Below are 13,521 nucleotides of genomic sequence, written 5' to 3'. Positions count from 1 at the left end.
GCCTGTCCAGCCCTATTCCCAAGTAGCCTCCTTTCTGACTTCCTGGGCTCCCAGCTGCCCCTGGATCTCTACCTCACCTGCAGTCCATCACTCAGAAGCTTGTCAGATTGATCTTCTTGAATTCTGCATTCCCCTTCATGCTCTTTCTGTTCCCTGAAGCTTTCAGCAACTCCCTGTTCCTAGCACAGAAAGAGTTAACTCCTGCCTAGTTTAGGGGGACCCCCTGTATTGAGGTTCTGCCCAGTCCATCCAGTTCTGGGTACAGGTACTGCCTACCTTGCAACTTCCAGCAAAAGGGATTGGCTAGAAATCTACCTGTGGCTTTGTACTGATGAGCAGCCTAGGCCCTGTTCTCAGGCCCCTGGCTGCTTTCCGGGCCGCAGCTGTGTCGTCTGTGCCGGCCTCCTTCCTCCACATTAGCTCCAAGTCATTAGCTCCAAGTCAGGGACGGTTACTTCCTGCTCCTGTCCTCTGGCAAAAAGCAGATTCATTTCCATTTCACTACCATACTTCCTCTTTTCCCACCCCCAGTCTGTCAATTCCATGTTAACTTCTGAACATTCATGGGTTATGCATCAGATACGTTTAATATCAGGTCTTAATTTAAAAAGTAAATGCCACCCTTTAAAAAATACACATTGGTATGGTCATTGTACCGCCAGTTACCAGTTGCTATCAAGTAGATTTCAACTCCTGGTGACCCCGTTTGTGTCAGGATGGAACTGTGCCCCATAGGTTTTTCATTGTCTGGCTTTTCAGAAGTAGATGGCCAGGACTTTCTTCCAGGGTGCCTCTGGGTGGGCTTGCCCCTCCAACCTTTTGGTTAGCTGCTGAGTGCCTTAACCATTTGCACTACCCAGGGACTCCATGGTCCAGACATATGGGTTTTCAGCTAGTTAGGGAGCCATTTGGAGCTTTTCTTTGTTGACTATTCATATACATTCAGTCTTAGCGTGCCAGCATCCGGTGGTGTTCACTAATTTAATTTCACTCAGTGTTAGCACATTATTTGAATAGGTTCCATTTCTGACCCTTGACATCCCCTTGATTCCATTGTTGAATCAATATCATACTTTTTTACCATAATTTTCCTGTTCTTCAAAAAGTGTGCAGGTTTTAGTTTTCTCTTGGTATGACACGGCTATACCTCTTCCCTTAGCCTTTACTTGGGCATTAGAATATATACAATAGGAAGGTTTCCGTGGGATCAATCTCTGACACCTCTGTTAAACTAATAAACTCTCATGTCTTGGCTTTGCCGCTGCTCATCTGCTCATGTGCAGCAGAATGGACTGGGTGGTATGTTCAGTGTGGGATTATCTGATATGTGTCAAATCCCCTCAACTACTTGAATTGAGTAGAACCTAATTTATGCACCATGCTGTATCTTTAATTTTTGATTCTTTGATGCCCTTTGTGACTGTCGAACTTGGAGTTGCTTCCAGACTGTGTTGTGTTCTAGCTCTATGTCTTCCTCCTCCTTCCGTAAGGCCAACTTGTTCTCTGCTTCTGTTACCTCTGCTGCTGGTGCTGCTTCTGTTGTCTGCCCCTCCATTAAGCATTACTGTGCTCGCTTTCCATCTTTCGTATTTCTTCCATGTTCTTTTTCTTCTATTCTCATTTCTCCCATTCTTCCTATCTTTGGAACCAGCAGAACTTAGCTTTTAGAAACATCACCATTCTGAAGTACTTCTTTTTTTTTTTTCCCCTGAAAGGGCAAGTAGTAGACCCATAGCTCCTGGAATCTTGGGACCTTTGGCTCTTCTTAGTCATTTTTATCACTGTTTATACTTAAGTTACTTACAACTGTTTAGATAGTTGGGGTATCAGAAATCTAAGCCTCTGATTAGTGGCATGTCACAGTATAACAGAAGTCAGCTAAAGGGTTGATTCTACACACTGTTTTATTGTAAATATGTTCTGAGGTCAATTGCCAGAATGCAGAGTAGGTGGCCTTTTCCTGTTATTGACCTCACATTGTCTACCTAGTTGCATTTTGCTGGTTGTTTAATCAGTGTTGCTGTTTCTTCTCTTTAAGTCAAGAGGTGTTGCCAAAGATTCACGAAGATAAACATTACCCTTGTACTTTGGTGGGGACTTGGAACACGTGGTATGGCGAGCAGGATCAAGCTGGTAGGAAGCAGAAGTCTTTAGAATAAACACTTGTTCCTTAAACCTTCATAGTAACCGCTTAAGTAGTTTTCTGATTTAATGCTAGTTATTATCATCAAAGCTTTCCAAGCCTCAGTATAATGTTATGGTTAAAGTAGTTCTGTCATAATTCATTGCAAACACTACTTTTTTCGTTGTTTGAATCTATTATTGAAACTTTATTGTGTTAATTCATAGGCCAACACATGGCACATGATAGTTTTGTACTGTTAATATTACGTGTATCTAAATATTTTCAAGGTAAGAGTATCATGAAACTCTAATGTGTATTATGTTTTAAAATATGTTTCAGTTCACCTCTGGAGGTATGAAGGAGGCTATCCAGCCCTCACAGAGGTGATGAATAAACTCAGAGAAAGTCAGGTAATGATTTTGAAAAATGTTTACTTATTCAGACTAATGACTTAGTATGTATCAGTATAGAATGGCCGCTAGGAGTCGGAATCGACTTGACGGCAATGAGGTATGGATAGTATAAAATTAAATGACTCTTTTCTGTCATCAGTTTTTGTTTAAATTTTTTGTAGTAAAACTTTTATTCTTTGAACTCTTGAAGATGCATTTAAACATAAAGTATGGTAGCCAGTTGTAATATATAAAGTTACAGTTCTTCCTGTAAAAGTAAGTTGTACTTTGAAACTAATAAGCTGATACTTTGAAACTGGTTAAGTCAGCACAGTAGACACGGTCAGCCCTGGATTATCTAGCAAGAATTGTCTACCACATTTTTTTTTTCCTTGGTCTGACTTTGCTGTCCCATCCCTCACTTTGCTAATAAGTACATGTTAGTGGAGAGGATATTCACAGTTCAAGCCATACATCATTAGGAAAGAAATTTTTTGTGTAGATTCCCAGTGCAAATATAAATGGCTTTTGGATTATCTGCTGTTTGTAGTCTCTGTGTCACCTCTGTTAATGTACTGTCAAGCTCTGTTAGGAGAATCTAAAAACATGGGAAATGAAATTTGTTTAAATTGTCATTTAAATAATTACATTTAGAGTGACCACATAATTTGTCCTCTAAACCTGGAGACTTGAGAGTGAAAGGGGATGCTATTAGTCATTATTAATCATTGGTTCGACAGATGTCAACTGGGACTGTCCCAGGCCAACTGGGACCTATTGATTACCCTATTTATGATAGGGAGTCCCTGGGTGGTACAAACAGTTAACGCGCTCAACTGCTAACTGAAAAGTTGGCTGTTCAGGACCATCCAGAGGTACCTTGGAAGAAAGTCCTGATGATCTGCTTCCAAAAAATCCACCACTGAAAACCCTATGGAGCACACATGGGGGTGCCAGGAGTTGGAATCATCTCAACAGCAGCTGTTTACTTATGATAGTATTCTTTTATATCCTGTACAACCAACAGTAATATAAATGTTACTAAAGTGGTTGTATATATAAGTATTAGAAGACATCATGAGCACATTTTTTCACCCAAAGGAATTTGCGGAATTCCGTAAGGCAAGAAGTGACATGCTCCTCTCTAGGAAGAATCAACTGCTATTGGAATTCAGTTTCTGGAATGAGCCTGTCCCACGGTCAGGACCTAATATATATGAACTCAGGTCTTACCAGCTCCGAGTAAGTACTGAAATACAAGATAAATGTCCCCTCTCTTCCACGAAGAAGCATGAGCCACCCGGTAATACTGACAGCAAAACCCAAGTGTACATTCTGTAGTGTGGGTTTAGCATTGTATTTTGATTTGGCGTCTTTCTTCCCTTCCAGTTCTTCTCCTCTTATTTCGTTATTTATTTTTTCTCTCTTTTTTTCTTTCTCGCTCCTTCTCTTCTGCTAAGCTCTTACGGTTTTTTATAGTCTAATACATATTGTTCAGTGCTTGATGTTTTTCCATATAGCATTTCTGTTTTTAAGAGGAAAGATCTAAAATGCAGGACTGGGTACAATATAGCATCAGTTGTAGTCGCAGTAGAGCAACTAATAAATGTGACTGCCCTACAAATTGTGGAGCACTGTGAGAGAAAAAGGGAACAATATTTTGTAACACTTTCAAGATGTCGCCCTACTAAGTACTAGAAAGAACTCAATCCCAGAGAGCAGCATTGTTGAATAATTGTCAGTAGATCTCAGTGGTGTTTTTACTAGAAAAAATGGAGTTACTTAAATTGAATTTTTCATTAATTTCACAATCAAGTCTGAATAGGTACGCACAGTTTAATTATTGCTCAGTACATCTAAAGGATGGCCTAACTGATTTGCTAAACGAATGACTTACTCTTACACTGTATATGTGTTGTCTTCTGTACCGAGCTGTAGAATTTACTCCCAGCATGGGATAGGTATAAACACAGTGAATAATAGTATTTTGTTTCTCACATTATTAAAAGTGAAGTTTTACATTACTTTTTCTCATTGATTTTTTTTATACTGCTACTTCCAGAAGCTAACAAACCAAAATCCAAATCTCTTTACAGCCTGGAACCATGATTGAATGGGGCAATTACTGGTGAGTGAATTATGGAATGATGAGTTTGTAAATCTTATTAACAGATTGTTTTAGGCCATCATATTAATTTTAGAAGTAAAATCGGGGGATAATGCCATGATTTGACACTAGACTATTGTTTTTGTTTAGTGTTTTATTATGAAAATTTTTAAACAGTTACAAAGCCAGAGAGACTAATATAGTAGACCCCTCCTCCTCTATCCATTATTTCCTGCAGTAATTATGAACACGTGGCCAATCTTGTTTTAGCTCTGTCTCTCCCCACACCTGGATTATTTGGGAGCAATCCTCAGACATACCATTTCATGCATAAATATTTCAGTATATGTCTCTAATAAAAGTTAAAGACTCTATTTTAACAAAACCACAGTATAGGTCAAGGCTATTTCATGTACTTCTTGAATATTATCTTTCCTGAAACATGCGTTTGTCATATATACAGAACTTTGGTACAGTTGCCTCAGTTTTTTTCCTTCTTAGTTTGAGTAGCTAAATACCAGTGTTTCCCCAAGTTGATTTATAGATTCAAAATTCCCAGCAGATTTGAGAGTAAGGGAGAATGAAGACAACAGTATACAAGGAAAAGATTAGTCCAAAGGACTAATGGATGACAACTACCAAGGCCTCCAGCAGACTGAGTCCAGTACAACTGGATGGTGCCTGCCTACCACCACCGAATGCTCTGACTGCGATCACAGCCAAGGGTTCTGGACAGAGCTGGAGAAGGATGTAGAGCAAAATTCTAATACAGAAAAAAAGACCAGATTTACTGGCCTGACAGACTGGAGAAACCCCAAGATTATGGCCCCCAGGCACCCTTTTAGCCTAGTGGTGAAGTCACTCCTGAGGTTCACCATTCAGCCAGGGATTGGACAGCCCCATAAAACAAAATGGGACTTATGAGGCACAGCAGTCCAGGGACAAGGACTAGAAGGCAGAAGGGGACAGGAAAGCTGGTGATAGGGAACCCAGGGTTGAGTAAGGACAGTGTTGACATGTAGTGGGGTTGTTAACCATTGTCATAGGGCAGTTAGTGTACTAACTGCTTAATGAGAAACTATTTTGTTCTGTAAACCTTCATCTAAAGGGAGAATAGCAGCACAATGGGAAGAAAGTAATCGATGTCACTGAGTTGTACATGTAGAAATTTTTGAAATGGTGTCTCTTTGGCTGTGTATATTTTCACCAAAAAAAAAAAAGTCCTCCAAGGTTGAGAAGGGAGAGTGTTGACATGTCGTGGGGTTGTTAACCAATGTCATAAAATAATATGTGTACTGACGTTTAATGAGAAACTATTTGTTCGGTAAACCTTCACCTAAAGTACAATAAAAAAAAAATTAAAAAAAAAAAAAAATTTCCCAGCAGACTTTGGAAATGCAGAGGACCCCAAATAGCAAAACAGTCTTGCAAAAGAAGAACAAAGTTAGAGAACATAGAGTTCCCAATTTCAAAACTTACTACAAAGCTAGAGTAATGAGGACAGTGGTACTCGCTTAAGGACAAACAGAGCAGTGGCATAGCACTGGAAGTCCAGAAATAAACCCTTAAATTTACGGTCAATTGATTTTTTTGACAAAAGTGCCAAGGCGCTTCAATGGAGAAAAGATAGTCCTTTCAACAAAGAGTGCTGGAACAACTAGATACCCTTGCAAAAAATGAAGGTAGACTCCTACCTCACATCATACACAAAAATTAAAATGAATCATACACCTAAATATAAAACCTAGACTGTGAAACTTTTACAAGAAAACATAGGAGAAAATCTTTGTGTTTTTGAGTTAGGCAGAGTTTTTAGATACAACACCAGAAGTACTACCCACATGAGAAAAAAATCGATAAGTTGGAATTCTTCCAAGAACATCATTTAAGTGAGCAGACGAGTCACAGAATGGGAGAAAATACCGCAAATGTTTGGTAAAAATTTCATAAGAACCTGTATCCAGAATCTATAAGAACTCTTACAACTGAATAAGAATAAAACAAATAACCTAATTTTTTAAATGGGCAAAAGATTTGAATAGATTTTCACAAAAGATATGTGAATGTCTAATAAGCACAGGAAAAGATGCTCAACATAGTGAATTCAAAGTAAAACCACAATTAGATACCACTTCACATCCACTAGGATGGCTATAATCATAAAAACAGATAATAACAAGTGTTCGTGAGAGTGTGGAGAAATTAGAAGCCTCATACACTGGTGATGGGAATGTAAAATGGTACAGGTACTTTGGAACAGTTTGGCAGCTTCTCAAAATGTTAAACTTGGAGTTGCAATATGACCCATTGATTCCATTCTGGATATATATCCAAGAGAAATGAAAACATATGTCTGTGCATACACTTGTACACAAAGTGTACAGTGTTCATGGAAACATTCATAATAGCCAAAAAGTGGAAATAACCCATATGTCCATCAGCAGATGAATGGATAAAGAAAATGCAGTACATACATACAATGGAATGTTTTTCAGCCATAGAGAGAAATGAAGTTCTGATGCATATGCTGTGATATTGATGAACCTTGAAAACATGCTGAGTGCAATAAGTCAGACACAAAAGGACAGATATTATTATATGAAATATATTAATGGTGAAACACAAGAGGCATGCTCATTACTGTTAGGAAAAAAACTAGCTTTCACCATTATGTTCTAATATTGTTTTTAGAAGTTTTGACTTTTATAATAAGAAAAAAAAAAAAAAGGTATAACAGTACAAAGCCTCAATAATTAATAAGGATACAAGAATAGATTACTGAATGTAAAATGATGGAGTAGGAAGCTTTAAGAGTTGGCCCCTCTACCAAAACAACAGTTGAACTAGAAAGAGAAATTAGAATAAACTATTTTGGAACTCTGGAATCTGATCAGAGTCTTAAACCAATTGGAAGAGTGCCTCATGAAGGCGGAGGCTTCTGATCATTCCTAGGTGAGTCATGTGCACCAACTGGCTACTATCCCCCATTCCTCAGCCCTTCCACAGTAGTGGAGACAGCAGCTGCGTTCCTAGAGCAGCTGGCTGGTGCCTGGGCAGGCAGTGGGGACCTTGTCCTCCAAGGATTTGGGGTTACACGTTTGGGTTGGTCTGATAGTGACCTAAGGGACTGGTGCAGAGAATTGCCTCAGTTTTGCCCCCCTTGCAGCAGCAGCAGCATCTCCCAGCAGTGGCAGAGCTTAAAGGACCAACATGTCTTTTTTGGAGGGGAGGGAATGGAATCTGTCAGGCCACTGACTGACTGCAGAGATAACAAAACTTCACTGACCACACACAATTAGAATACATACTTTGCAAAAATAATTGGGAAAAGTCACTAAAACAGATGACTGCAGCCATTATTAAGTAACAACAGCAGTCTCTGAGGAGTGGGAGAATCAGATTTCCAGAGCTACCACATCATGATACCCAGAATGTCCAGTTCTCAACAAAAGATTAGAAGACATGCAGAGGAACAGGGAAGTATGCCCATTCACAGGAAATAAAGAATTTGACAGAAACCATCCCTGAGGAATCCTAGACATTGGAATTACTAGTCAAAGGTGTTAAATCATCTGTCTTAAATATGCTCAGTTAGCTAAAGGAAACCATAGATAAAGAACTGAAAAAAAAAACCTAAGAAAATGACGCATAAACAAAATGAGAATATCAATAAGGAGATACAGATTATAAAAACAAACCAAACACATTCTGGAGCTGGAATGTACAATAACTGAAATGAAAATTTCACTAGAGGGGCTTGACAATAGAATAAACAGAAGAAAAGATTATCAAGTCTAAGGAGCAGAAAGAAAAATGAATAAAGAAAAACAGAGCCTGAGAGGCTTTTGGGGCACCATGAAATGTACCAACATATGTATCGTAAGAGTCCCAGAAGAAGAGAAAGTGGCAGAAAAAATATTAGAAGAGATAATGACCAAAAACTTAGCAAATCTGATGAAAGAGTGAATGAATATACATATCCAAGAATTGCAATGAACTCCAAACAGGATAAATGCAAAGATATCCACACCAAGCCACATTAGAGCCATATTGTCAAAAACCAAAGACAAAGAGTCTTGAAGCGGCAGGAGAGAAGCATATCATCATACGCAAGGGATTCTCAAGAAGATTAACAGCTGATTTCTCATCAGAAACCATGGAGGCCAGAAAGCAGTGAAATGGCATTTGAAGTGCTGAAACAAAAAACTGTCAACCGAGAATTCTCTCTCTGTCAAAACTATTTTTCAAGAATGAAGGAGAAATTAATATGCTTCGAGACAAAAACTGAGAGAGTTCATTACTATTATACCTGCCCTACAAAAAATACTAAAGGGAGTCCTTCACACTGAAATGAAAAGACACTAATAGTAACTCAAAGTCATAAGAAGAAATAAAGAGCACTGGTAAAGGTAACTACATAGGTAAATATAAATTTCAGTATTATTGTACTTCTGGTTTTTACCTCCTTTTTTTCTTTATGATTTAAAGGGTAAATTCATGAAATGGTAATTATAAATCTATGTTAATAGGCACACAATGTATAAAAATGTAATTTGTGACAATAACAATATAAAGGGAGAGGGATGAAGATGCGTGGGGCAGAGTGTATGTATACCATTGTAAATAAGTTGTTATTATTTTCACTATAGGCAGTTATAAGTTTAAGATGGTAATTGTAATCTACAAGATAACCACCAAGAAAATAAAAAATATACAGAAAAGGAAAGAAGAAGGGAATCAAAACAGTACACCACACAAATTCAACTAAATACAAAAAAGAGGAGGACAGTAATGGTAGAATTGAGGAACAAAGAACATATAAGACATACAAAAAACAACTAAATGGCAGAAGTAAATTCTTCCTTATCAACAATTAAATTTAATTAACTTTTCTATTAAATGGTAGAGATTGGCAGATTGGCTTTAAAAAACATGATCCATCTATATGCTGTCTATAAGAGACTTCCTTTGCATACAAAGACATTGAAATTAAAAAGATGGAAAAAGATAACCCATGCACTTAATAACCAAAAGAGAGCAGGAGTGGCTATATTATTATTAGACAAAATAGACTTTAATTCAAAAAAGTTTACAAGATTATTTAATAAAAGTTTCCATCCATCAAGAAGATATGATAATTATAAACATATGTTCCCCTAACAACCAAACAAACAAACTAAAAAAACCCATTGCTGTTGAGTCGATTCCAACTCATAGTGATCCTGTAGGACACAGTAGAACTGCCCCATAGAGTTTCCAAGGCTCTAATCTTTACAGGAGCAGGCTGCCACAACTTTCTCCCATGGAGCAGCTGGTGGGTTCAAACTGCTAACCTTTTGGTTAGCAGCTGAGCACTTAACCACTGCACCACCAGGGGTGTAGAATTCTTGGTTGACAGTTTTTTCTTCCAGCACTTTAAATGTCTTTCACTGCCTTCTGGCCTCGGTGGCACCCCAAAATGTATGAAGCAAAAATTGATAGAGTTGAAGGAGAAATAGACAGTTGCACAGTAATAGTTGGAGACTTCAATTCCCCATTTTCAGTAATGGATAGAAAAACCAGACAGAAGATCAGTAAGAAAACGAGGACTTAAACAACACTATAAAGAATAGATTATTGAGCATCTTATGTAAGAGCTTCCACAGTAAAGAACAGACAACTGCTAATGAAGATTCAAGCCTAACATAAATGTCTTGGGCTGTATTGGTACGAAATGTGGGAAAAGATATCCTCCAAGGATGGTAAACAATTAACATGTCAGAAATGGAAAATTTCCATGTAAATAACTCCTCCAATATACAGATTTGATGAAGAAAAATCTGTTACGAAGAGAAATGGGAAAGTGAGAAAAGAGAGCAGACACAGACATACTGTGCCCACCGCTTTATGTGTCCTCATGAAAATTAGGAGTTTCCTATTGTCTTAGAAGAGTTAACACCACCAGAGTTCTCTAGAGAAGCAAAACCAATGAAGTGCATATATATAGAGAGAGAGATTTATCTCAAGGAAATGGCTCATGCAGTTGTAGAGGCTGGCAAGTCCCAAGTCCGTGGGTCAGGCTAGAGGCTTCTTCTGACTCATGTACCTGCAGGCAATATGGCAGGCTACTGGCCCAAGCCCCAAGAACTGGAGGTCAGATGATGATGAGCTGGACGCAGGATCCAGAGCAAGCAAGCAAACTTTGCCAGAACATCCATATATATATTGGATGTAGGCCACACCCCTGAAGAAACTTCTCTTACAACTGATTGATCACATCAGATCACATCATGGAGGATGACTACATCATTACATAATTACCAAACCACTGAGATTCACGACCTGGCCAAGTTGACACACAACCTTAACCATCATTCCTATGTTTGGAAAATGACTTAAAGATAACAGCTGCCTAGAAAATTAAAAATAAAAGTATGTGTGTCCTGAGATAATCTTTAAACCTTAAACCAAAAATACCCCCTGAAATCTTCTTAAAACCAAACAGTAGTTTAGCTTAACTAGTTAAAATGTCTGTCTTGAGCATTATGCTCTACTAAGAACTATATGGGATCAAAGTGACAATAGCAACTGGAAAGATTAGATAGGAACCTTAGGGGGTAGTGAGTTTATGTTAATGGGGGGAACAACTCAGAAAAGGAAGGTGGGAATGGTTGCATAACTTAAAGAATGTAATCAGTGTCACTGAATTGTACATGTAGAAACAGTTTAATTGGTATATGTTTTGCTGCGTGTAGTCTCAACAACAAAATAAAAAGACATGGATTAAAAAAACACATTAACAAAAAGAAAGAATATTAACCATTGAGCAGCTAAAGTCAGTACCTGGGATAGGACTGCTCAGTGGAGTTATTTATTACCAGCATCATCACAAAGATAGATTATTCAATAAATAAAATTAGGATACAATGCCTGGTGTGAGGGTAGGATGTAAAGAAAAAAGCCCAAAATGATACTTAGGTTTTCAACTAGTCAAGTTGTTGGCACTCTTGTCTTTTCCCCAGTCTTCAAACTTTCTGTAATATGGTATTTCTTTGATAGTTACAAATATTTTTAATCTTGAAACATTAAGATAAAGGTTAATATCATAGTCTATTTTCTTAAAAATAATTTGAAGTAAGCATAAAAATATATCAGATTTAACAAAAGATTTTGAGCATAACTGTTCTATCTCCTTTGGAGATTTTTAACATATCTATGTTTCAGGTTCTTTTCCCCCTTTGGTCTCTTTGTATACCTTTTAGGTAATTATATTAACTCTTAATTTTTTTTTTTTTTTTTTTTTGAAACTTGCTGTTTTTGTCTCTTAAGCTGGCATTTCATAAAGATTATTCTCCTACAAAGGGGGAGGCAGTGTGGTGCTGAGGAAAAGCCTGGGGCGTGAATTGCTTTACAGCTCTGACCCTTGGCTTCTTTATCTTCCGATGAGAACCTGTGACTTTTACTTACTGTTATTTCTTGTCTTGGGCTACATAATTTCTGAGAGTTTTTTTCCAGGCCCAAAAACTGTTCTGTGATTTTTACTTCTAATGAATCTTTTCTTTTTGGATTATCAAAGGCTAAAAATGCAAGTTAGAATTTCTTTTAATATGAAAACTAGAAATTTCTGGAAACATACTACCTACCTAAACTAACACAGAGGTAGAACAACTAAATAAACATATAACAAAAGAAGAGATTGAAAAGGTAGTTTAAAAACTCCCAACAACAAAAAAAAAGAGCCTCAGCCCTGATGGTTTCACTGGAGAATTCTACCAAACTTTCGGAGAAGAGTTAACACCACTACTACTAAAGGTGAAAACTAAGAAATACATATGTGATTTGTATACTACTGTTGTAGGCACCATTTTATTAAGGGACTTTTTGTTTATGTCCCTCCCCTCTTTGGCCTGAAATAATTTAGTTACCCATAGATCGCTCATTAGTTGAATTTTGCATTAAGACTTCACTGTGGAATCCAGGAGGCATCAGTTATTCTTCAGTTCTTTTCAAAATTATTTACAAAGCTAGTTCAGCATTCAATTTATATTTTGGCACATAGGTAACTTTAAGATGGTGATCTCCTCTTCAGTACATGCTTCTGAGTATTACCAGGCAAGTATGTTTTCTTTGCCTACCTGAACTGAATTAGAAAAATTCAGAATGAGATGAATAATCCTGAATATTTATTGCTATCAATGAAGGACTTTTTTTTCCCTTCTGAGTTAGAGTGCACGTTAAAGTGATTTGTTTAATTTCAGTAATTTGCCGATCTGATTTGTAATGTTTGTGAAAATATCGATCACTAATTCTAAATATAAGGTTAAAAAATTCAGTATTAATTGTGGGTAACCCAGGGGGCAATAGCAAGAGATCCTTCCGTCCCCCAACAGGAAATGGAAAGCTTGGGTCACCCTCTTGGTGTTGAGTGCATGGTGAATGAGAGCAGTGGTGTACAAAGTGACCTTATGGAGACTGGCTTCGTCACTCACACAGCAGCCTGCCCTTGCTCTCATTTCCACACACCACTTTGAGATGTTCTAACTCGGTTCCTATGAAGTTTGCCCCCAAGAAGAGAGTGTGCTGGCCAAGCCACTCGAGCATCTCGTCCCCTGAGAGTTATGTCTCTCACTGTAGATATTAGCAGATTGGTATTCTCATTTGTATGTCTCCATCTCTTTTAAATGAGTTAGAGTGAATCATCTTCCCAAGTCCTGTCAACTCCAGGACACCGATGAGGTTTAGGCTTCACTCCAGAGCCTGAGCACTGTTGATAGTATTCACTGGAAAATCTATGGTGTGAAGTCTTAAGAGACTCCAGCCGTGCTTCTCATGACCTCCCCAAGTCATCATCCTGGCGACCTCCTGGTGTCACTTGGAGCCCGCCCTCCTCCTGGCAACCTTCTCACGTCACTTAGAGC

At 38.0% G+C, this 13,521-nt stretch overlaps 1 protein-coding gene across 3 annotated transcripts in view; it reads left to right on the top strand.

Moving 5' to 3' along the window:
- NIPSNAP2 (nipsnap homolog 2) overlaps window positions 1-13,521 on the top strand; it is a 35,748-nt gene that overhangs the window by 16,730 nt on the left and 5,497 nt on the right. For 2 of the 3 annotated variants that reach the window (XM_004380794.2, XM_023735324.1), the window contains exons 4-7: window positions 2,039-2,133; window positions 2,465-2,535; window positions 3,619-3,759; window positions 4,614-4,645. In XM_004380794.2, the coding sequence (XP_004380851.1) occupies window positions 2,039-2,133; window positions 2,465-2,535; window positions 3,619-3,759; window positions 4,614-4,645 (339 nt within the window). The remainder of the gene's footprint in view (window positions 1-2,038; window positions 2,134-2,464; window positions 2,536-3,618; window positions 3,760-4,613; window positions 4,646-13,521) is intronic. The other variant, XM_023735325.1, reaches the window with a different exon arrangement.

Source organism: Trichechus manatus, unplaced genomic scaffold (genome assembly GCF_000243295.1).
Source record: "Trichechus manatus latirostris isolate Lorelei unplaced genomic scaffold, TriManLat1.0 scaffold00077, whole genome shotgun sequence".
NCBI lineage: Eukaryota > Metazoa > Chordata > Mammalia > Sirenia > Trichechidae > Trichechus > Trichechus manatus.
The sequence above is the reverse complement of the archived record's forward strand: the minus strand, read 5'-3'. Positions and strand labels throughout refer to the sequence as shown.